Source organism: Pseudophryne corroboree, chromosome 9, assembly GCF_028390025.1.
Source record: "Pseudophryne corroboree isolate aPseCor3 chromosome 9, aPseCor3.hap2, whole genome shotgun sequence".
Classification (NCBI taxonomy): Eukaryota; Metazoa; Chordata; class Amphibia; order Anura; family Myobatrachidae; genus Pseudophryne; species Pseudophryne corroboree.
Genome location: NC_086452.1, coordinates 77,055,784 through 77,079,855, shown reverse-complemented (window position 1 = coordinate 77,079,855; position 24,072 = coordinate 77,055,784). Strand labels below are relative to the sequence as shown.

The following is a 24,072-nucleotide window of genomic DNA, read 5'->3' as shown; positions in this document are numbered from 1 at the left end:
GGGGAGGAATTATTTGGGGTCGGTCTATCGGATTTGGTGGCCACGGCAACAGCCGGGAAATCCACCTTTTTACCTCAGGTCCCCTCCCAACAGAAAAAGACACCGTCTTTTCAGCCGCAGTCCTTTCGTTCCTATAAGAACAAGCGGGCAAAAGGACAGTCATATCTGCCCCGAGGCAAAGGAAAGGGTAGGAGAGTGCACCAAGCAGCTCCCTCCCAGGAGCAGAAGCCCTCCCCGGCTTCTGCAAAGCCCTCAGCATGACGTTGGGGCTTTACAAGCGGACTCAGGGGCGGTGGGGGGTCGACTCAAGAATTTCAGCGCACAGTGGGCTCACTCACAGGTGGACCCCTGGATCCTGCAGGTAGTATCTCAGGGTTACAGGTTGGAATTCGAGAAGTCTCCCCCTCGCCGGTTCCTACAGTCTGCTCTGCCAACGTCTCCCTCAGACAGGGCGACGGTATTGGAAGCCATTCACAAGCTGTATTCTCAGCAGGTGATAGTCAAGGTACCCCTCCTACAACAGGGAAAGGGGTATTATTCCACACTATTTGTGGTACCGAAGCCGGACGGCTCGGTAAGACCTATTCTAAATCTGAAATCTTTGAACCTGTACATACAAAAATTCAAGTTCAAGATGGAGTCACTCAGAGCAGTGATAGCGAATCTGGAAGAAGGGGACTTTATGGTGTCCCTGGACATCAAGGATGCTTACCTGCATGTCCCAATTTGCCCTTCACATCAAGGGTACCTCAGGTTCGTGGTGCAAAACTGTCATTATCAGTTTCAGACGCTGCCGTTTGGATTGTCCACGGCACCTCGGGTCTTTACCAAGGTAATGGCCGAAATGATGTTTCTTCTGCGAAGAAAAGGCGTATTAATTATCCCTTACTTGGACGATCTCCTGATAAGGGCAAGGTCCAGAGAACAGCTGGAGGACGTAGTAGCACTAACCCAAGTAGTGCTGCAACAGCACGGGTGGATTCTGAATTTTCCAAAATCTCAATTGACCCCGACGACACGTCTGCTGTTCCTGGGAATGATTCTGGACACGGTTCAGAAAAAGGTGTTTCTTCCGGAGGAGAAAGCCAGGGAGTTATCCGAACTTGTCAGGAACCTCCTAAAACCAGGAAAAGTGTCTGTGCATCAATGCACAAGAGTCCTGGGAAAAATGGTGGCTTCTTACGAAGCGATTCCATTCGGCAGATTCCACGCACGAACTTTTCAGTGGGATCTGCTGGACAAATGGTCCGGATCGCATCTGCAGATGCATCAGCGGATAACTTTGTCTCCACGGACAAGGGTGTCTCTTCTGTGGTGGTTGCAGAGTGCTCATCTGTTAGAGGGCCGCAGATTCGGCATACAGGACTGGGTCCTGGTGACCACGGATGCCAGTCTGAGAGGCTGGGGAGCGGTCACACAGGGAAGAAACTTCCAGGGAGTGTGGTCAAGCCTGGAGATGTCTCTTCACATAAATATACTGGAGCTAAGAGCGATTTACAATGCTCTAAGCCTGGCAAAACCCCTGCTTCAGGGTCAGCCGGTGTTGATCCAGTCGGACAACATCACGGCAGTCGCCCACGTAAACAGACAGGGCGGCACAAGAAGCAGGAGGGCAATGGCAGAAGCTGCAAGGATTCTTCGCTGGGCGGAAGATCATGTGATAGCACTGTCAGCAGTGTTCATTCCGGGAGTGGACAACTGGGAAGCGGACTTCCTCAGCAGACACGATCTACACCCGGGAGAGTGGGGACTTCATCCAGAAGTCTTCCACATGATTGTGAACCGTTGGGAAAAACCAAAGGTGGATATGATGGCGTCCCGCCTCAACAAAAAACTGGACAGGTATTGCGCCAGGTCAAGAGACCCTCAGGCAATAGCTGTGGACGCTCTGGTAACACCGTGGGTGTTCCAGTCAGTGTATGTGTTTCCTCCTCTGCCTCTCATACCAAAAGTACTGAGAATTATACGGCAAAGGGGAGTAAGAACGATACTCGTGGCTCCGGATTGGCCAAGAAGAACTTGGTACCCGGAACTTCAGGAGATGCTCACGGAAGATCCGAGGCCTCTACCTCTAAGACCGGACCTGCTTCAGCAGGGACCGTGTCTATTCCAAGACTTACCGCGGCTGCGTTTGACGGCATGGCGGTTGAACGCCGAATTCTAAGGGAAAAAGGCATTCCGGAAGAGGTCATCCCTACCCTGGTAAAAGCCAGGAAGGAGGTGACTGCACAACATTATCACCGCATTTGGAGAAAATATGTTGCGTGGTGTGAGGCCAGGAAGGCCCCGACGGAGGAATTTCAACTGGGTCGATTCCTACATTTCCTGCAAACAGGATTGTCTATGGGCCTCAAATTAGGGTCCATTAAGGTTCAAATTTCGGCCCTGTCGATTTTCTTCCAGAAAGAATTGGCTTCAGTTCCTGAAGTCCAGACTTTTGTAAAAGGAGTACTACATATACAGCCCCCGGTTGTGCCCCCAGTGGCTCCGTGGGATCTTAATGTAGTTTTGGATTTTCTCAAATCCCATTGGTTTGAGCCACTCAAATCGGTGGATTTGAAATATCTTACATGGGAAGTAACCATGCTACTGGCCCTGGCTTCAGCCAGGAGAGTGTCAGAATTGGCGGCTTTATCGTATAAAAGCCCATATCTGATTTTCCATTCGGACAGGGCAGAACTGCGGACGCGTCCTCAGTTTCTGCCTAAGGTGGTTTCAGCGTTTCACCTGAACCAGCCTATTGTGGTGCCTGCGGCTACTAGCGATTTGGAGGATTCCAAGTTGCTGGACGTTGTCAGGGCATTGAAAATATATATTTCAAGGACGGCTGGAGTCAGAAAATCTGACTCGCTGTTTATACTGTATGCACCCAACAAGCTGGGTGCTCCTGCTTTTAAGCAGACGATTGCTCGTTGGATTTGTAGCACAATTCAACTTGCACATTCTGTGGCAGGCCTGCCACAGCCTAAATCTATCAAGGCCCATTCCACAAGGAAGGTGGGCTCATCTTGGGCGGCTGCCCGAGGGGTCTCGGCATTACAACTCTGCCGAGCAGCTACGTGGTCGGGGGAGAACACGTTTGTAAAATTCTACAAATTTGATACCCTGGCTAAAGAGGACCTGGAGTTCTCTCATTCGGTGCTGCAGAGTCATCCGCACTCTCCCGCCCGTTTGGGAGCTTTGGTATAATCCCCATGGTCCTGACGGAGTCCCAGCATCCACTAGGACGTCAGAGAAAATAAGATTTTACTTACCGATAAATCTATTTCTCGTAGTCCGTAGTGGATGCTGGGCGCCCATCCCAAGTGCGGATTGTCTGCAATACTTGTACATAGTTATTGTTACAAAAAAATCGGGTTGTTATTGTTGTGAGCCGTCTGTTCAGAGGCTCCTACGTTTGTCATACTGTTAACTGGGTTCAGATCACAGGTTGTACGGTGTGATTGGTGTGGCTGGTATGAGTCTTCAAAATCCTTCCTTATTGTGTACGCTCGTCCGTGCACAGTATCCTAACTGAGGCTTGGAGGAGGGTCATAGGGGGAGGAGCCAGTGCACACCACCTAGTCCTAAAGCTTTTATTTTTGTGCCCTGTCTCCTGCGGAGCCGCTAATCCCCCCATGGTCCTGACGGAGTCCCAGCATCCACTACGGACTACGAGAAATAGATTTATCGGTAAGTAAAATCTTATTTTTTTTCTATGGAATCTATTTTTGTAATTCTACTTGAAATAGCAGAGGGATTTAATACTGATCACTTGTAGTTTATTTAAATTGCATATAATGAAATGTTTAAATAATAACAATGATGTATGTCAGTATACGTGTCCTCCGTCACTGGGTGGGAAGTTAGATCTCGGCTGCAGTGCCCTCATGAATAAAACTCGGGGGTTGTTCAGAGATGAAGGCAGATCGGCGTATAAGCAGCCAGATCTCCATTCACCTCTACACATGCTGGGGGCCGCCTAGCGTGTGTGAGGCCGCCTCCCGATGCTTCCGCAGTCAAATTGCGGACGCATCGGAACTGAGGTTGACCCCTGGCAGCGCAGCCTGGCTATGCATTCCCGATATTGGCTACTGCCATCTGAAGACGGTGGTAGCCCATTGCAGCCTATGGGCTACTCACTGCACTTGTAGCCGGCAGGGGGTTCCCCCGGAAGTGGCCTCTGTCTAGTGTGGTCTTGGCTGATCGGGCTTGGGCAGAAGCTCCGGCAGCCGTCACAGCACATCGCAGGGATATGCTTCTTTCGGAGCCCCTCTCCCTGCATGTGCACAATGAAACATTCAGGTGATAGGATTGCATAGTGCAATGCAATCCTCAGTGGTAAAGGGCCCCATACACTACAACGATATGTCTGAGGCTGAAGTCGGAGGAGATTTCTGTTGAACTCTCCAGGGAGCTTCTCGGGAGTGGTTCCATATGATTCCATACGATTTGGTACATTTTGCATGCGATATATCGTATGTGATCCCAGCCATACCTGCGGGAACCGACATATCACGAGTGCAGCGCTAACGATCTAGGGGAGCCGATCCGACCCTCACGGGAACGCGCATCGGATCGGTTATACAACCAAAATGCCCGATTTCAACTAATATATCGGCCCGAATTGGGCTGAAATCGGAGATAATCGTTCTAGTGTATAAGGCCCTTAAGATTCCGCCCAGATCACATTGAATATGTGAGCCATGATAAATGGCCCTCCTTATCTCTTGCTTTCTTCATCTTCTTTCCTGTCTTTCCTTCCCACTGTACTTCCTGTTTTCACCATTTAATTTCCTACATTATGCACTTTTGAAGCCTACCAGAGATGATTTGTCTCCCATACACCGGTTATTTTTTATTAAAATCTTCGTGTGGATCTTTTATTCCTTCTCTATAGTTTCTGATACCCTTACTCTGTTTTTTATTTTTTATTTTTTTTCAGTTTAGTGATTGCTCTTAAGGGCCCTACACACTAATAATACGAGATTGTCCATATTGCCTTGCATGTTTAAACGAGCCGGCTCAAACAATGAACGAGCTCGGGGCCGCGCATCGTTCATCGTTAGTGCATACACACTGAAAGATGTGAACGATATCTCGTTCATTAATGAACGAGATCGTTCGTATCTTTCAGCGTAATCGACCAGTGTGTAGGGCCCATTACCTTTTAACTCCTTACTTTTAGTTTTATTTTATTATTACCGTCTTTTCTTGTCTCCATATTTGTTTTCTCTTTATGCTTAGTGGGTTTTTTTTGTTAATTTATATGTATAATTTGTTAAACCTGCGGCAGTGTTATTGCGTTATATTGTGTAATGATGTACACATGCGTTGTTATGTATACTTGTTTTGTTATGCATACTATTTTGTATTGTTGCTGTACAATAAAAAGACTTTATAAATACATAAATTAAAAATATTTGCATCCACAAAGCATTTGGATGCTACCTTGGAGCTGTTTAAAAATGTATGTGTCCACGGGGCAATTGGGTAGTATCTGAGCACTGTTAAAAACGTTTATTTGTGAAGCCCCTACCAGGCTACTACTTCAGGATATGGGCTGGATATTGCACCAGATACTTCCCTCAGATTCCTATTCACCCAGGCGGCTATAGAGGATGTATTTGTGTATACCAACTTGTGCTGCAATGTGTCATATCCCCAGGCCGTATTTGTCCTTGATATAAGAATGTACCTATAAAAATAAACTGTTCACTACGTCACCATTGTGACAAAAGAACTTGCAAATAATTCAGACAACAGAAACCTGAATATTTATTGACGCCCCGTATAAAGGGAATTAAACCCTATTATTTTAAATTTACTTAATATCTGCGAGGCGTCTTTTCTCCCTTTAGCTACTTCCTGATGCCATCCGGCTGGAAATATTTTCTGGAGAGGAGTTGCCATTGTTTCCACTGAGTGCGAAGAGCGCTGTAATCGAAAGGAAACAGGAGGTCTTATTGTAATTGTTTCAGTACAGTGGTGTGGTAAAACCGTGCCAGAGGAATTAGAGTGAAAATGTGGGTGGTAGATAAGCAGTAATAGCTATCGCATATACACTTCTGTACTATGTAGGTTCCCAAATGCAGTCCTCAACGCACCTTAATGGGTGTCTTGAGGACTGATTTTGGGAACCTCTGACATACATATGATAGGCAAACTCACGGGAGGCTTCCGGTTGCCTGGAAACCCCCCTCCTCTTGGCAAGTGGCTCAGATTATGACAAAAATAGCAAAAGTATATAATGCGATTACTAGAACTGCCACCACAAAATGCAGTTTAAGGGATAGAGCAGAGCTGCTGCACATGCCCAGTGGTAATAGCTTCTTCTACCAAGTTTCCTGTGTGTGTGGATCTGAGTCCTCAATCAGTGCACTGGACCAGAGAGTAGATACCAGGAAGAAGAGACAGGAGCCTTACCATGAGGTGGGAGAGTGTGTGCTTAGAAAGTGCAGTACTGGTTCTATTATGTTTGTGTATTTATTTATTATGGTATGTGTAACCTTTTCCTGACCACTTATTTATATTATTTAAATGTTTGATACAGCTTATACTATAAACCATTGATAGTGTTAAATATAAAGTGTATTCCATACAGTATGCAGTGTATAAACTGACCAATGTTGACATTAACATAAAGGGTCAATACAAGGTTCTTCTACCACTCCCCCAAATGCCCGCACATGCTGTAATGTTCCACAGAGTGGATTTTGGACTTCATTTACAACCCCTCCCACCCCCTCTAGAAATCCTCCGTTTGCCAATGCATATAAACACTTAAACCATCAGGACTGCAGATATAGGAGACTGAAAATGGAGATGTTTTGGGTTTTTTGTACTATGTGATGGTGTTCCTTTAAAAAGTTCCACCAGTAGCAAGAAATTATGTTGTGTGCAGCTGCTACAGATGTAACCTTGTACACCTATCCTTGTTTCGCAGTGTGGTGCGAGACGCATGGCGTGGCTTAGACGATTCGCAGAGCAAAATGAAATCCAGACTTTTTGGCTTCCCCCCCCCCCCCCCACAGTTAGCGTCTTATTCACTTAGCAGCCATGTACATAGGGGGTAATTCCAAGTTGATAGCAGCAGAAAACTTTTTAGCAGTTGGGCAAAACCATGTGCACTGCAGGGGGGGGGCAGATATAACATTTGCAGAGAGAGTTAGATGTGGGTGGGTTATTTTGTTTCTTTGCAGGGTAAATACTGGCTGCTTTATTTTTACACTGCAATTTAGATTGCAAATTGAACACACCACACCCAAATCTAACTCTCTCTGCACATGTTATATCTGCCCCCCCCCTGCAGTGCACATGGTTTTGCCCAACTGCTAACAAATTTGCTGCTGCGATCAACTTGGAATCACCCCCATAGTTACTCTCTGTGTACCAGACGTATTAGATTAGTACTTTTGTTGCAAAGGAAGGGGAGCCAGTGTACGGCTCGTGGGAAACGGGATGCTGATGTAGTGCGGAGAGAAAATTGAGCTGGGTGGCAGCATTGGAGACAGATTGGAGTGGACAGAGGTTGGGACTCTAGGGAGGCCAGATGGGAGGAGGTTACAGTAGTCCAATCTAGAGATGACCAGTGAGTGGATGAGGGGCTTCGTTGCCTCCGCGGTGAGAGAGGGTCTGATCCTGGAAATATTTTCTTAGATGGAAAAGGCAGGACTGAGACAAATACTGAATGTGTGGTTTTTGAAGGAGAGGGAGTAATCCATGATAACGCCAAAACAGCGCACTAGGGGGCTAGAGGAGATAATAAAATACTGGGAGTTGAGGTTATGCAGGATGGTGGGAAGAGGGTGGTTCACACTGTCAAAAGCAGCAGAGCGGTTGAGGAGAATGAGCAGAGAGTAGTGGCCCTTGGATTTGCCTGCAAGGAGGTCATCGCTGACTTTAGTGATGCCAGTTTCTGAGGAGAGGATGGAAGCCAGACTGAAATGCGGTCAAGCAGGGAGTGGGAGGTGACAAGGCTGTTGTAGACCATCTGCGCTAGGAGTTTAGAGGCAAACGGCAGGAGAGAAATTGGCTCATAGTTGGAGAGAGTCTTAGGATAAAGGGAAAGTTTTTTTTTTTTTTTTTTTTAACCATGCGTCCATGCCTGCAAGTTCTCTATCTGACCTGGTCACACAGGAGCGACCAGTCCGATAGAGAGTGGCAGCAGTGGCAGGGAAGAAAAACTTCCCTCCGCTGCTGCTGTCAGAGGGACTTGAAGGTCCCTCTGCCTCCCTGTACTCTCCCGTACTGATTGCCGTGCTGCCGATCACTGCTGATCGGTCAGCACGGCAGGATCCCCCCCCTCCAGCGGCTGCAGACAATGGCAGCCGCTGGGGAGGGTAAATGAACCCTCCCAAGCCACCCCCAGACCCCCCCCTGTATACCTGGAGGCTGTCCCGGCTTACAAAATAAAAGCTGCGATGTTCCCGATCGATGTTTGAAAATATGATTATTTTATTTTTTTACAAAAAATATATATATATATATATATATATATATATATATATATATATATATATATATATATATATATTTTTTTTTTAACTAAAATCTTTTGTGATAGGGTTAAATTCATGTTATTCACCTAATTCACTCATAAAACCCCCCAACAATTTTGGAGCGGTTTTTGGCTAAGTAAATCATCAGTTAAGTGGTTAAAGAAAATTGGGGAGACCTAGTTGAATACAGAAAGGACAGTGCCTGACGAGAGGTGCAAGATAGAAACAGGCCACAGAAGAGAGGGTGTGTAGGAGGGGATAGGGTCTAGTGGGAGGAAGGGATGAGGGCCATGACTTCATCTCCAGATACTGGAGAGAAAGAGGTCGGAGTTAGATGAGGATCTATTATTATTATTATTATTATTATTATTATTACCTCACTTTTCCCAAGCCATCAGATATGTGTCCTCTTACACCTATCTTTTTTGCTCTATATGGCGCAACACTCCTGGCACGACTTAAGTGCTCCGACACGGCAACTTTCGTGCTTGAGTATGTCAACATAGAATATTTAAAGTGTACTAAGTATTGTATTTAGGATTAGTATTTACGCAGGCGTGGCCGGACCGAACGGGGGGCGGGCTGCAGCGGCTGTGTAACGTCACACGCAGCCGCTGCGGGACGGAGAGCGATGAGTAGCTTCCGGCCAGCACGCTAAAGAAGCGCTGGTCGGGAGCTACTCTTGAAGTGCAAAGGCATCGCCGCTGTGCGATGTCTTTGCACTTCTGTGGGGGTCGGCACTGACATGCGGGGCGGACTAGCCCTGTGCTGGGCGCTCCCCCCGCATGTCAGTGTGAATGATCGTAGCTGTGCAAAATTTAGCACAGCTACGATCATCTCGGAATTACCCCCATTGGGCCTAATTCAGATCTGATCGCAGCAGCAAATTTGTTAGCTAATGGGCAAAACCATGGGCCTAATTCAGAGTTGATCGCTGCAGCAAATTTGTTAGCAGTTGGGCAAAACCATGGGGGTTATTCCAAATTGTTCGCTCGTTGACTATTTTTGCAACGGAGCGATGAAGGCAAAAATGCGCATGCGCATGGTACGCAGTGCGCATGCGGTAAGTATTTTAGCACAAAACTTAGTAGATTTACTCACGTCCGAACTAAGAATTTTCATCGTTGAAGTGATCGGAGTGTGATTGACAGGAAGTGGGTGTTTCTGGGCGGAAACTGGCCATTTTCTGGGAGTGTGCGGAAAAACGCTGGAGTGTCTGGAGAAACGGGGAAGTGGCTGGCCGAACGCGGGGCGTGTTTGTGATGTCAAACCAGGAACGAAACGGCCTGAGCTGATCGCAATCTGTGAGTAGGTCTGGAGCTACTCAGAAACTGCTAAGAATTTTCTATTCGCAATTCTGCTACTCTTTCGTTCGTTATTCTGCTAAGCTAAGATACACTCCCCAGAGGGCGGCGGCCTAGCGTGTGCAATGCTTCTAAAATCTGCTAGCGAGCGAACAACTCGGAATGACCTCCCATGTGCACTGCAGGGGGGCAAATATAACGTGCAGAGAGAGTTAGATTTGGGTGGGGTGTATTCAAACTGAAATCTAAATTGCAGTGTAAAAATAAAGCAGCCAGTATTTACCCTGCACAGAAATAAAATAACCCACCCAAATCGAACTCTCTCTGCAAGTTTTATAGCTGCCACACCTGCAGTGCACATGGTTTTGCCCAACTGCTAACAAACTTGCTGCTGCGATCAACTCAGAATTACCCCCCATGTGCACTGCAGGAGGGGCAGATATAACATGTGCAGAGAGAGTTAGATTTGGGTAAGGTGTGTTCAAACTGAAATCTAAATTGCAGTGTAAAATTAAAGCAGCCAGTACAGAAACAATATAGCCCACCCTGCACAGAAACAATATAACCCACCCAAATCTAACTCTCTCTGCAAATGTTATATCTGCCCCAAAACCCCCACCCCCCACCCCCCCACCCCCTGCAGTGCACTTGGTTTTGCCCAGTAGCTAACAAAATTGCTGCTGCGATCGGATCTGAATTAGGCTCAATATTAAACCTCATAGTCCTCTACAGCCATGGCCAAAAGTTTTGAGAATGGTGCAAGTATTGGTTTTCACAAACTTTGCTGCTTTGGGGGGTAATTCCAAGTTGATCGCAGCAGGAAATATTTTAGCAGTTGGGCAAATCCATGTGCACTGCAGGGGGGGCAGATATAACATATGCAGAGAGAGTTAGATTTGGGTGGGTAATTTTGTTTCTGTGCAGGGTAAATACTGGCTGCTTTATTTTTACACTGCAATTTAGATTGCAGATTGAACACACCACACCCAAATCTAACTCTCTCTGCACATGTTATATCTGCCCCCCCTGCAGTGCACATGGTTTTGCCCAACTGCTAAAATATTTCCTGCTGCGATCAACTTGGAATTACCCCCTTGGTGTTTTCAGACCTTTTTTGTCAGATGTTACTATGGTATATTGAAGTAAAATGACAAACATTTCATAAGTGTCAAAGGCTTTTATTGACAATTACATTAAGTTTATGCAAAGAGTCGATATTTGCAGTGTTTTTCAAGACCTCTGCAATTTGCCATGGCATGCTGTCGATCAACTTCTCGGCCACATACTGACTGATGGCTACCCATTCTTGCTTAATCGATGCTTGGAGTTTGTCAGAATTTGTTTTTTTGTTGTTGTCCATCTGCCTCTTGAGGATTTACCACAAGTTCTTAATGGGATTAAAGTCTCGGGAGTTTCCTGGCAATGGACCCCAAATTTCGATGTTTTGTTCCCAGAGCCACTTAATTATTACTTTTCCCATATGGCAAGGTGCTCCATCATGCTGGAAAAGGCATTATTCGTCACCAAACTGTTCTTGGATGGTTGGGAGAAGTTGCTCTTGGAGCAGGTCTTGGTACCATTCTTTATTCATGGCTGTGTTTTTAGGAAAAATTGTGAGTGAGCCCACTCCCTTGCCTGAGAAGCAACCCCACACATGAATGGCCTCGGGATACTTTACTGTTGGCATGACTCAGGACTGATGGTAGCGCTCACCTTTCCTTCTCCGGACAAACATTTTTTTTCAAGTGTCCCAAGCAATCTGAAAGGGGATTCATCAGAGAAAAGGACTCGGCAGTCCAATCCCTCTACAGAATATCAGTCTGTCCCTGATGTTTTTCCTGGAGAGAAGTGGCTTCTTTGCTGCCCTTCTTGACACCAGGCCATCCTCCAAAAGTCTTCGCCTCACTTTGCATGCAGATGCACTCACACATGCCTGCTGCCATTCCTGAGCAAGCTCTACACTGGTGGTGTCCTGAACCTGCAGCTAAATCAACTTTAGGAGACTGTCCTGGTGGTTGCTGGACATTCTCGGGAACCCTGAAGCCTTCTTCACAACTATTGAACCTCTTTCCTTTGAAGTTCTTGATGATCCGATAAATGGTTGATTTAGGTGCAATCTTACTAGCAGCAATATCCTTGCCTGTGAAGCCCTTTTTGTGCAAAACAATGATGACTGCATGTGTTTCCTTGCAGGTAACCATGGTTCACAGAGGAAGAACAATGATTTCAAGCACCACCCTCCTTTTTAAAGCTTCCAGTCTGTTATTCTAACTCAATCAGCATGACAAAGTGACCTCCAGCCTTGTCCTCGTCAACACACTCACCTGTGTTAACGAGAGAATCACGGACATGTCAGCTGGTCATTTTGTGGCAGGGCTGAAATGCAGTGGAAATGTTGTTTATGGGATTAAGGGGGTAATTCAGACCTGAGCGAAAAAATGCACATCTATGATCAAAATCTTTGACATGCAGGAGGACGGCCAGCACAGGGCAAGTCCGCCCCGCATGCCAGATCCAGGTTCTCCCCCCCCCACCGCCTTCCCCCGCAGACCTGCGAAAGCTTTGCACGGATGTTATTCTTTCACACATGCCGGGTAGCCGTCTACCTACGCAGCCTAGCTTTGAAGGCAGACTGCTACCCGCCATGTTTTTGGTTGCATCGGCTGTGTGTGATGTCACGCAGCCGCTGCGACCCGCCCCAGCAACGGTTCCCACACGCCTCCGTTGTCCGGACTGCGTCCCCCCAAAGCCCCGCGACTGCGGCGATCATACAAGTGAGATGCCGTTGCACCTCACCGTGTGCGCACGTGCAGTGTGACTTCTGCGTGTGCGCATTTTCACCGGCCATCAGCGTGCGATCACTGCGTCCGGGTCTGAATTAGGCACTAAGTGCATTGTCATGGCAAAGAGGGACTTTGCAATTAAGTGCAATTCATCTGATTACTCTTAATGACATTCTGGAGTATATGCAATTTGCCGTCATAAAAACTCAGGCAGCAGACTTTGTGAAAACCAATACTTCTGTCATTCTCAAAACTTTTGGCCATGACTATAATAGAGTAATCTAAATAGGACGTAGTGTGAATAATGTAGTATACAGTAAGCCTTAGGACACACATTGGACTGAATAAATATATATATATCTATATATCTATATATATATATCTATATATATATATCTATATATATATATATATATATATATATATATATATATATATATATATATATATATATATAATAATATTTAATATAATTTTAGGTTGGGAGTATATTTATTTTAATAACCCAATCTTTTTCTCTTTCAGTCAAAGGACAAAATGATGAGAGGATCGCGGCGTGGGTGTGTCCGGCTAAGAGTAAGTTCCGCTGCCAGCTATTTATATTCTGTGCCAGATATTGTCTTCTGTTAGTCATATGGTTTCTTTCTACTGTGTATGTAACCGTTTCTCATGTAGAATATTTAGTGTCCACGCTAGGCTGTTCTAGCAGGGCACAGCGCCCTGGTAAAACAGCCTGTCTGTGCCTAGTGGTTGCCGATCACCGGCGCCGGGTGAATAGATGCCGTGCACATGCGACCGGCATCGATTGACCGTTTGAGAGGAAGGCTTGGGGGCAGCCCAGCATATCCGTAAACAATGATAGGGCCGTATTTAGCACAATTCTCATTTGAAAAGTGTGTGTGATTAAATAATATTGATTTATATCCCATTGCGATATTCAATTTTATCACAGGGCTGTATCGTAATAAAGGTGACGGAACAGAGCTTGCGAGAAAGTCATGTCCCGGCAATGTATCTGCATTGAGCTTTCGCAGTATTGAAAGCCTTCACTTGCCGGGCTGTAATCTGTACATGCCCCAGCAAGGCAGTGCGGAGCGTGTATACGGAACATGCAGACCACGTTGGATAGGACACAAGCTGCATGCAGAAAGAAAATAAGTGTTTATAATATAAATTAAATAGCAAGAAACTCACCTGCACTCAGGTATCTCTGATCAGAGGGTTACTTCTGTAACCCTATCAGCTGAGGCGCCGGACAGCCGGGACTTTTACCACTTCAGCTGATCGGGTGACAACAGCACCATCAGAGATCCCTGTGTGCCGGAAAGTTTTATTTTCTTTATTTTCTGTTATAAACTTTTTATCTTCTTTCTGCATGCAGCCTGCTTCCTACCAGACACAGGCTGATCGCAGATGCTGGCTTCGGGCAGGCCAGAACAGGACTACAGGAAATGTGCCAAAGCCTCTACTGTCGCCATCTGAAGATGGCGTTTTTTGTTTTTTTTATAAGTGCTTGGTCCAAAATGATTTACCAACTGAAGTTTGTTAAATTTTGACTGATTTGGTTCACTGCAAGATTTGTGCTGTCTGTTCTTACTGTTGTGTTTTTTTGTATTTTCAAATGGCGCTTAATAAAGCTTGTTCTGTCATTATTTTTTAATCCAGCCAGTGCTTAGAAAAATGTAGTGAGTATGAGCACATTGCTGAGAAGTCTGTTTGAGTTGAGTGAAAACGACTCATTAGGTTAATGTAGCACAGGCAGTTGTCCAAACTCCCATGATCCTTTAGCTTTGGCTGGATGCAGTTCATTTCCCAGCATTTTTACTTACTGAGGAGTTACACTTCTTGTTTGCTTTATTTTGCTCTTGATAGACTTTAAAACATTAGTTTAACCTAGCTTACAGTATAAGCAGTGTGCAACCTCATTGGGTTTGTGCACTTCTAGGATGTACAACATACACTTTTACCAATGCACATTTCCCACTTATGCTTGAAACCAGTAGCGGATTTCCCACTAGGCAAGTGAGGTACGTACCTAGGGAAGGCACTTGCTTGGAGGCGGCATGCCTGGCTGATATGGGCCAGATGATTATATATACAACAACAGGAGAACGGGCGGCACTCAGTCTGGACAATCCGGTAAAGTGCATAAAAACCCCTAAGGGTATATTTTTAATGCATGTGACGTTTCGGGGACTTTCCCCTTCCCCAGACAAGGAAGTCTGAGAAAGGGGCAAGTCCCCGAAACGTCACATGCATTAAAAATATAACCTTAGGGGTTTTTATGCACTTTACCGGATTGTCCAGACTGAGTGCCGCCCGTTCTCCTGTTGTATATCAGTGGGTTTGCCATATACCCACAGCGAGGGCGCCGGAGCAAGCACTGTGTGTGTGTGTGTGTGTGTGTGTGTGTGTGTGTGTGTGTATGTATATATATATGTATATATGTATGTATGTATATATATATGTATATATATATATGTATATATATGTATATATATATATGTGTATATATATATATATATATATATATATATATATATATATATATATATATATATATATATATTACACAATTGGGGGGAGGGGGTTTAGCGACCAATGGTGTCTATAAGAACTCACACTTTAGGTGAATAATAAAAATATAAAATACAATTTATTCACGTATAAATTTGAAACAACAAATCTTTTTCTAAAAAATGGGATAAAAAGGATACACACAAAATATAATACCAGTTAAAATGAATGAATAGTAAAAGATTCCTTAACTTGGTATGCAGTCACTGCCAGATAGCCCAACGCGTTTCGTCAATCAGACTTCATCAAGGGGGTCCCCTTGATGAAGTCTGATTGACGAAACGCGTTGGGCTATCTGGCAGTGACTGCATACCAAGTTAAGGAATCTTTTACTATTTATTCATTTTAACTGGTATTATATTTTATGTGTGTATCCTTTTTATCCCATTTTTTAGAAAAAGATTTGTTTTAAATTTATACGTGAATAAATTGTATTTTATATTTTTATTATTCACCTAAAGTGTGAGTTCTTATAGACACCATTGGTCGCTAAACCCCCTCCCCCCAATTGTGTACCAAATTTACGATACAGGGAACCGCCATCCCTGTTTGGGGGTAAGCAGACGCCCTTTTAAATTCTTAGGGAGTGTCAGATCTATTTGTTTGGTATAAATCACATTCAGGATAAGTAAACGTTGGTGAACACACGTGGCGCAATAATTTCTTTCTATTTCTAATATATATATATATATATATATATATATTTCCAGAAAGAATCTTTCTCTATCGTCCTAGTGGATGCTGGGGTTCCTGAAAGGACCATGGGGAATAGCGGCTCCGCAGGAGACAGGGCACAAAAAGTAAAGCTTTAGGATCAGGTGGTGTGCACTGGCTCCTCCCCCTATGACCCTCCTCCAAGCCAGTTAGATTTTTGTGCCCGGCCGAGAAGGGTGCAATCTAGGTGGCTCTCCTAAAGAGCTGCTTAGGAAAGTTTAGCTTAGGTTTTTTATTTTACAGTGAGTCCTGCTGGCAACAGGATCACTGCAACGAGGGACTTAGGGGAGAAGAAGTGAACTCACCTGCGTGCAGGATGGATTGGCTTCTTGGCTACTGGACATCAGCTCCAGAGGGACGATCACAGGTACAGCCTGGATGGTCACCGGAGCCTTGCCGCCGGCCCCCTTGCAGATGCTGAAGTAAGAAGAGGTCCAGAATCGGCGGCAGAAGACTCCTCAGTCTTCTAAAGGTAGCGCACAGCACTGCAGCTGTGCGCCATTTTCCTCTCAGCACACTTCACACGGCAGTCACTGAGGGTGCAGGGCGCTGGGAGGGGGGCGCCCTGGGAGGCAAATGAATACCTATTTTGGCTAAAAATACCTCACATATAGCCTCCGGAGGCTATATGGAGATATTTAACCCCTGCCAGAATCCGTTAAGAGCGGGAGACGAGGCCGCCGAAAAAGGGGCGGGGCCTATCTCCTCAGCACACAGCGCCATTTTCCCTCACAGAAAGGCTGGAGGGAAGGCTCCCAGGCTCTCCCCTGCACTGCACTACAGAAACAGGGTTAAAACAGAGAGGGGGGGCACTAATTTGGCGATATGCTTATATATATATTAAGATGCTATAAGGGAAAACACTTATATAAGGTTGTCCCTATATAATTATAGCGTTTTTGGTGTGTGCTGGCAAACTCTCCCTCTGTCTCTCCAAAGGGCTAGTGGGTCCTGTCCTCTATCAGAGCATTCCCTGTGTGTGTGCTGTGTGTCGGTACGTGTGTGTCGACAGGTAGGAGGACGATGTTGGTGAGGAGGCGGAGCAATTGCCTGTAATGGTGATGTCACTCTCTAGGGAGTCGACACCGGAATGGATGGCTTATTTAGGAAATTACGTGATAATGTCAACACGCTGCAAGGTCGGTTGACGACATGAGACGGCCGACAAACAATTAGTACGGTCCAGACGTCTCAAAAACACCGTCAAGGGTTTTAAAACGCCCGTTTACTTTAGTCGGTCGACACAGACACAGACAGGGACACTGAATCCAGTGTCGACGGTGAATAAACAAACGTATTCCTTATTAGGGCCACACGTTAAAGGCAAGGAAGGAGGTGTTACGTATTTCTGATACTACAAGTACCACAAAAGAGGGTATTATGTGGGATGTGAAAAAACTACCATAGTTTTTCCTGAATCAGATAAATTAAATAAAGTGTGTGATGATGCGTGGGTTCCCCCCGATAGAAAATTATGGGCGGTATACCCTTTCCCGCCAGAAGTTAGGGCGCGTTGGGAAACACCCTTTAAGGTGGATAAGGCGCTCACACGCTTATCAAAACAAGTGGCGGTACCGTCTATAGATAGGGCCGTCCTCAAGGACCAGCTGACAAGGCTGGAAAATATAATAAAAAGTATATACACACATACTGGTGTTATACTGCGGCCAGCGATCGCCTCAGCCTGGATGTGCAGAGCTAGGGTGGCTTGGTCGGATTCCCTGACTAAAAATATTGATACCCTTGACAGGGACAGTATTTTATTGACTATAGAGCATTTCTATATATGCGAGATGCACAGAGGGATATTTGCACTCTGGCATCATGAATAAACGCGATGTCCATAACTGCCAGAAGATGTTATGGACACGACAGTGGTCAGGTGATGCAGATTCCAAACGGCACAGTATGGCCGTATACAGGAAGAGGACTTGTTTGGGGTCGGTCCATCGGACCTGGTGGTCACGGCAACTGCTGGAAAATCCACCGTTTTTTACCCTAAGTCACATCTCTGCAGAAAAAGACACCGTCTTTTCAGCCTCAGTCCTCTCGTCCCTATAAGATCATATCTGCCCAGGGATAGAGGAAAGGGAAGAAGACTGCAGCAGGCAGCCCATTCCCAGGAACAGAAGCGTTCCACCGCGTCTGACAAGTTCTCAGCATGGCGCTGAGACCGTACAGGACCCCTGGATCCTACAAGTAGTATCCCGGGGGTACAGATGGGAATGTCGAGACGTTTCCCCTTCGCAGGCTCCTGAAGGCTGCTTTACCAAGTCTCCCTCCGACAAGGAGGTAGTATGGGAAAAAATTCACAAGCTGTATTCCCAGCAGGTGATAATTAAATTACCCCTCCTACTACAGAAAAGGGGTATTATTCCACACTATATTGTGGTACTGAAGCCAGAAGGCTAGGTGAGACTTATTCTAAAAATTTGTTTTTGAACACTTACAAAGGTTCAAATTAAGATGAAGTCACTCAGAGCAGTGATAACGAACCAGGAATAAGGGGACTATATAGTGTCCCGGGACATCAGGGATGCTTACCTCTATGTCCCAAATTTGCCCTTCTCACTAAGGGTACCTCAGGTTCGTGGTGCAGAACTGTCACTATCAGTTTCAGACGCTGCCGTTTGGATTGTCCACGGCACCCTGGGGTCTTTACCAAGGTAATGGCCGAATTGATGATTCTTCTTCGAAGAAAAGGCGTCTTAATTATCCCTTACTTGGACGATCTCCTGATAGGGGCATAGTCCAGGGAACAGTTGGAGGTCGGAGTAGCACTATCTCGGATACTGCTACAATCAGCACGGGTGGATTCTAAATATTCCAAAATCGCAGCTGATCCCGACGACACGTCTGCTGTGCCTAGGGATGATTCTGGACACAGTCCAGAAAAAGGTGTTTCTCCCGGAAGAGAAAGCCAGGGAGTTATCCGAGCAAGTCAGGAACCTCCTAAAAACAGTGCATCATTGCACAAGGGTCCTGGTAAAAATGGTGGCTTCCTACGAAGCAATTCCATTCGGCAGATTTCACGTAAGAACTTTTCAGTGGGATCTGCTGGACAAATGGTCCGGATCGCATCTTCAGATGCATCAGCGGATAACCCAATATCCAAGGACAAGGGTGTCTCTCCTGTGGTGGTTATAGAGTGCTCATCTTCTAGAGGGCAGCAGATTCGGCATTCAGGATTGGATGCTGGTAACCACGGAGCCCAGCCTGAGAGGCTGGGGAGCAGTCACACAAGGAAAAAATTTCCAGGGAGTGTGATCAAGTATGGAGACTTTTCTCCACATAAATATACTGGAGCTAAGGGTAAATTTATAATGCTCTAAGCTTAGCAAGACCTCTGCTTCAAGGTCAGCCGGTATTGATCCAGTGGGAAAAACATCACGGCAGTCGCCCACGTAAACAGACAGGGCGACACAAGAAGCAGGAGGGCAATGGCAGAAACTGCAAGGACTTTTCGCTGGGCGGAAAATCATGTGATAACACTGTCAGCAGTTTTTCATCCCGGGAATGGAAACTGGGAAGCAGACTTCCTCAGCACGACCTCCACCCGGGAGAGTGGAAACTTCATTGAGAAGTTTTTTCCACATGATTGTAAACCGTTGGGAAATACCAAAGGTGGACATGATGGCGTCCCGTCTGAACAAAAAACGGGACAGGTATTGCGCCAGGTCAAGAGACCCTCAGGCAATAGATGTGGACGTTCTGGTAACACCGTGGGTGTACCAGTCGGTGTATGTGTTCCCTCCTCTGCTTCTCATACCTAAGGTGCTGAGAATTATAAGACGTAGAGGAGTAAGAACTATACTCATGGCTCCGGATTGGCCAAGAAGGACTTGGTACCCGGAACTTCAAGAGATGCTTACAGAGGTCTTATGGCCTCTGCCGCTAAGAAGGGACTTGCTTCAGCAAGTACCATGTCTGTTCCAAGACTTACCGCAGCTGCGTTTGTCGGCATGGCGATGGAAAGCCGGATCCTAAGGGAAAAAAGGCATTCCGGAAGAGGTCATTCCTACCCTGGTCAAAGCCAGAAAGGAGGTGACCGCACAACATTATCACCACGTGTGGCGAAAATATGTTGCGTGGTGTGAGGCCAGGAAGGCCCCACAAAGAAATTTCAACTCGGTCGTTTCCTGCATTTCCTGCAAACAGGAGTGTCTATGGGCCTCAAATTGGGGTCCATTAAGGTTCAAATTCGGCCCTGTAAATTTTCTTCCAGAAAGAATTGGCTTCAGTTCCTGAAGTCCAGAAGTTTGTCAAGGGAGTATTGCATATACAAACCCCTTTTTTGTGCCTCCAGTGGCACTGTGGGATCTCAACGTAGTTCTGGGATTCCTCAAATCACATTGGTTTAAAACCAGTCAAATATGTGGATTTGAAGCATCTCACATAAAAAGTGACCATGCTCTTGGCCCTGGCCTGGACCAGGCGAGTGTCAAATTGGTGGTTTTTTCTCAAAAAAGCCCATATCTGTTTGTCCATTCGGACAGGGCAGAGCTGCGGACTCGTCCCCAGTTCTCTCCCTAAGGTGGTGTCAGTGTTTCACCTGAACCAGCTTATTGTGGTGCCTTGCACCTACTAGGGACTTGGAGGACTCCAAGTTGCTAGGAGTTGTCAGGGCCCTGAAAATATGTTCCAGGACAGCTGGAGTCAGAAAATCTGACTCGCTGTTTATACTGTATGCACCCAACAAGTTGGGTGCGCCTGCTTCTAAGCAGGCGATTGCTCGTTGGATTTGTAACACAATTCAACTTGCACATTCTGAGGCAGGCCTGCCACAGTCTAAATCGGTTAAGGCCCATTCCACAAGGAAGGTGGGCTCATCTTGGGCGGCTGCCCGAGAGGTCTCGGCATTACAACTCTGCCGAGCAGCTACGTGGTCAGGGGAGAACACGTTTGTAAAATTCTACAAATTTGATATCCTGGCAAAAGAGGACCTGGAGTTCTCTCATTCGGTGCTGCAGAGTCATCCGCACTCTCCCGCCCGTTTGGGAGCTTTGGTATAATCCCCATGGTCCTTTCAGGAACCCCAGCATCCACTAGGACGATAGAGAAAATAAGAATTTACTTACCGATAATTCTATTTCTCGGAGTCCGTAGTGGATGCTGGGCGCCCATCCCAAGTGCGGATTATCTGCAATACTTGTACATAGTTACAAAAATCGGGTTATTATTGTTGTGAGCCATCTTTTCAGAGGCTCCGCTGTTATCATACTGTTAACTGGGTTTAGATCACAAGTTGTACGGTGTGATTGGTGTGGCTGGTATGAGTCTTACCCGGGATTCATAATTCCTCCCTTATTGTGTACGCTCGTCCGGGCACAGTACCTAACTGGCTTGGAGGAGGGTCATAGGGGGAGGAGCCAGTGCACACCACCTGATCCTAAAGCTTTACTTTTTGTGCCCTGTCTCCTGCGGAGCCGCTATTCCCCATGGTCCTTTCAGGAACCCCAGCATCCACTACGGACTCCGAGAAATAGAATTATCGGTAAGTAAATTCTTATTTTTTTGAATACACTTTGTACTTTTCATTAAATCCTTGAGTGCCGCTGTTTCTTTCTGGAAATCTGCATCTTCACCACAGAAGGCACCGGGGTCCCTGACGCCTGATAGGAGAGTGCCAGTCCCATTTGGGATATATATATATATATATATATATATATATATATATATATATATATATATATATATATATATATATATATATATATATATATATATATATATATATATCTCTCAAAAAAATAAAAGAAACACTTAAACAACACAAAGTAACTCCAAGTCAATCACACTTCTGTGAAATCAGACTGTCCACTTAGGAAGCAACACTGATTGACAATCAATTTCACATGCTGTTGTGCAAATGGAATAGACAACAGGTGGAAATTATAGGCAGTTAGCAAGACACCCCCAATAAAGGAGTTGTTCTGCAGGTGGTGACCACAGACCACTTCTCAGCTCCTATGCTTTCTGGCTGATGTTTTGGTCACTTTTGAAAGCTGGCGGTGCTTTCACTCTAGTGGTAGCATGAGACGGAGTCTACAACCCACACAAGTGGCTCAGGTAGTGCAGCTCATCCAGGATGGCACATCAATGCGAGCTGTGGCAAGAAGGTTTGCTGTGTCTGTCCGCGTAGTGTCAAGAGCATGGAGGCGCTACCAGGAGACAGGCCAGTACATCAGGAGACGTGGAGGAGGCCGTAGGAGGGCAACAACCCAGCAGCAGGACAGTTACCTCCGCCTTTGTGCAAGGAGGAACAGGAGGAGCACTGCCAGAGCCCTGCAAAATGACCTCCAGCCAGCCACAAATGTGCATTTGTCTACTCAAACGATCAGAAACTCCCATGAGGGTGGTATGAGAGCCCGACGTCCACAGGTGGGGGTTGTGCTTACAGCCCAACACCGTGCAGGACATTTGGCATTTGCCAGAGAACACCAAGATTGGCTAATTCGCCACTGGCGCACTGTGCTCTTCACAGATGAAAGCAGGTTCTCACTGAGCACAGATGTGACAGAGTCTGGAGACTCCAAGGAGAACGTTCTGCTGCCTGCAACATCCTCCAGCATGACCGGTTTGGCAGTGGGTCAGTAATGGTGTGGGGTGGCATTTCTTTGGGGGGCCGCACAGCCCTCCATGTGCTCGCCAGAGGTAGCCTGATTGCCATTAGGTACCGAGATGAGATCCTCAGACCCCTTGTGAGATCATATGCTGGTGCGGTTGGCCCTGGGTTCCTCCTAATGCAAGACAATGCTAGACCTCATGTGGCTGGAGTGCAGACGAAGGCATTGATGCTATGGACTGGCCCGCCCGTTCCCAGACCTGAATCCAATTGAGCACATCTGGGACATCATGTCTCGCTCCATCCACCACGCCACATTGCACCACAGACTGTCCAGGAGTTGGCGGATGCTTTAGTCCAGGTCTGGGAGGAGATCCCTCAGGAAACCATCCGCCACCTCATCAGGAGCATGCCCAGGCGTTGTAGGGAGGTCATACAGGCACGTGGAGGCCACACACACTACTGAGCCTCATTTTGACTTGTTTTAACGACATTACATCAAAGTTGGATCAGCCTGTAGTGTGTTTCTCTAACGTCCTAGTGGATGCTGGGGACTCCGTAAGGACCATGGGGAATAGACGGGCTCCGCAGGAGACTGGGCACTCTAAGAAAGATGTAGTACTACTGGTGTGCACTGGCTCCTCCCTCTATGCCCCTCCTCCAGACCTCAGTTAGAATCTGTGCCCGGACAGAGCTGGGTGCATTTTAGTGAGCTCTCCTGAGCTTGCTAATAAGAAAGTATTTTAGTTAGGTTTTTTATTTTCAGAGAGCTTCTGCTGGCAACAGACTCTCTGCTACGTGGGACTGAGGGAAGAGAAGCAAACCTACTAACTGCGGCTAGGTTGCGCTTCTTAGGTTACTGGACACCATTAGCTCCAGAGGGATCGATCACAGGAACCTAACCTTGGTCGTCCGTTCCTGGAGCCGCGCCGCCGTCCCCCTTGCAGAGACAGAAGACAGAAGCCGGCGTGTTGAAGCAAGAAGACGTCAAAATCGGCGGCAGAAGACTCCTGTCTTCATATGAGGTAGCGCACAGCACTGCAGCTGTGCGCCATTGCGCCCACACTAACCCACACACTCCGTTCACTGTAGGGTGCAGGGCGCAGGGGGGGGAGGGCGCCCTGGGCAGCAATTGATTACCTCCTGGCAAAAAAGCAGCATATATACAGCTGGGCACTGTATTATGCATGAGCCCCCGCCATTTAATTTTACACAAAATCGCGGGACAGAAGCCCGCCGCTGAGGGGGCGGGGCCTTCTTCCTCAGCACTCACCAGCGCCATTTTCTCTCCACAGCTCCGCTGAGAGGAAGCTCCCCAGGCTCTCCCCTGCAGACTCACGGTAGAAAGAGGGTAAAAAGAGAGGGGGGGCACATAAATTTAGCGCATTAATCATATATACAGCAGCTACTGGGTAAACACTAAGTTACTGTGTGATTCCTGGGTCATATAGCGCTGGGGTGTGTGCTGGCATACTCTCTCTCTGTCTCTCCAAAAGTCCTTGTGGGGGTCCTGTCCTCCTATAGAGCATCCCCTGTGTGTGTGGTGTGTCTGTACGCGTGTGTCGACATGTTTGACGAGGAGGGCTATGTGGAGGCAGAGCAGGTGCAGATGAATCGCGTGTCTCCGCCGACGGCGCCGACACCTGATT

General features: G+C 46.6%; 1 protein-coding gene across 3 annotated transcripts in view; it reads left to right on the top strand.

Annotated features, from left to right (window-relative positions):
- OSBPL9 (oxysterol binding protein like 9) overlaps window positions 1-24,072 on the top strand; it is a 274,510-nt gene that overhangs the window by 18,275 nt on the left and 232,163 nt on the right. For 2 of the 3 annotated variants that reach the window (XM_063939545.1, XM_063939548.1), the window contains exon 2: window positions 13,093-13,143. The exons of the other annotated variant lie outside the window; for it this stretch is intronic. In XM_063939545.1, coding sequence (XP_063795615.1) covers window positions 13,093-13,143 — 51 coding nt within the window. The remainder of the gene's footprint in view (window positions 1-13,092; window positions 13,144-24,072) is intronic. 3 annotated transcript variants of the gene reach the window in all.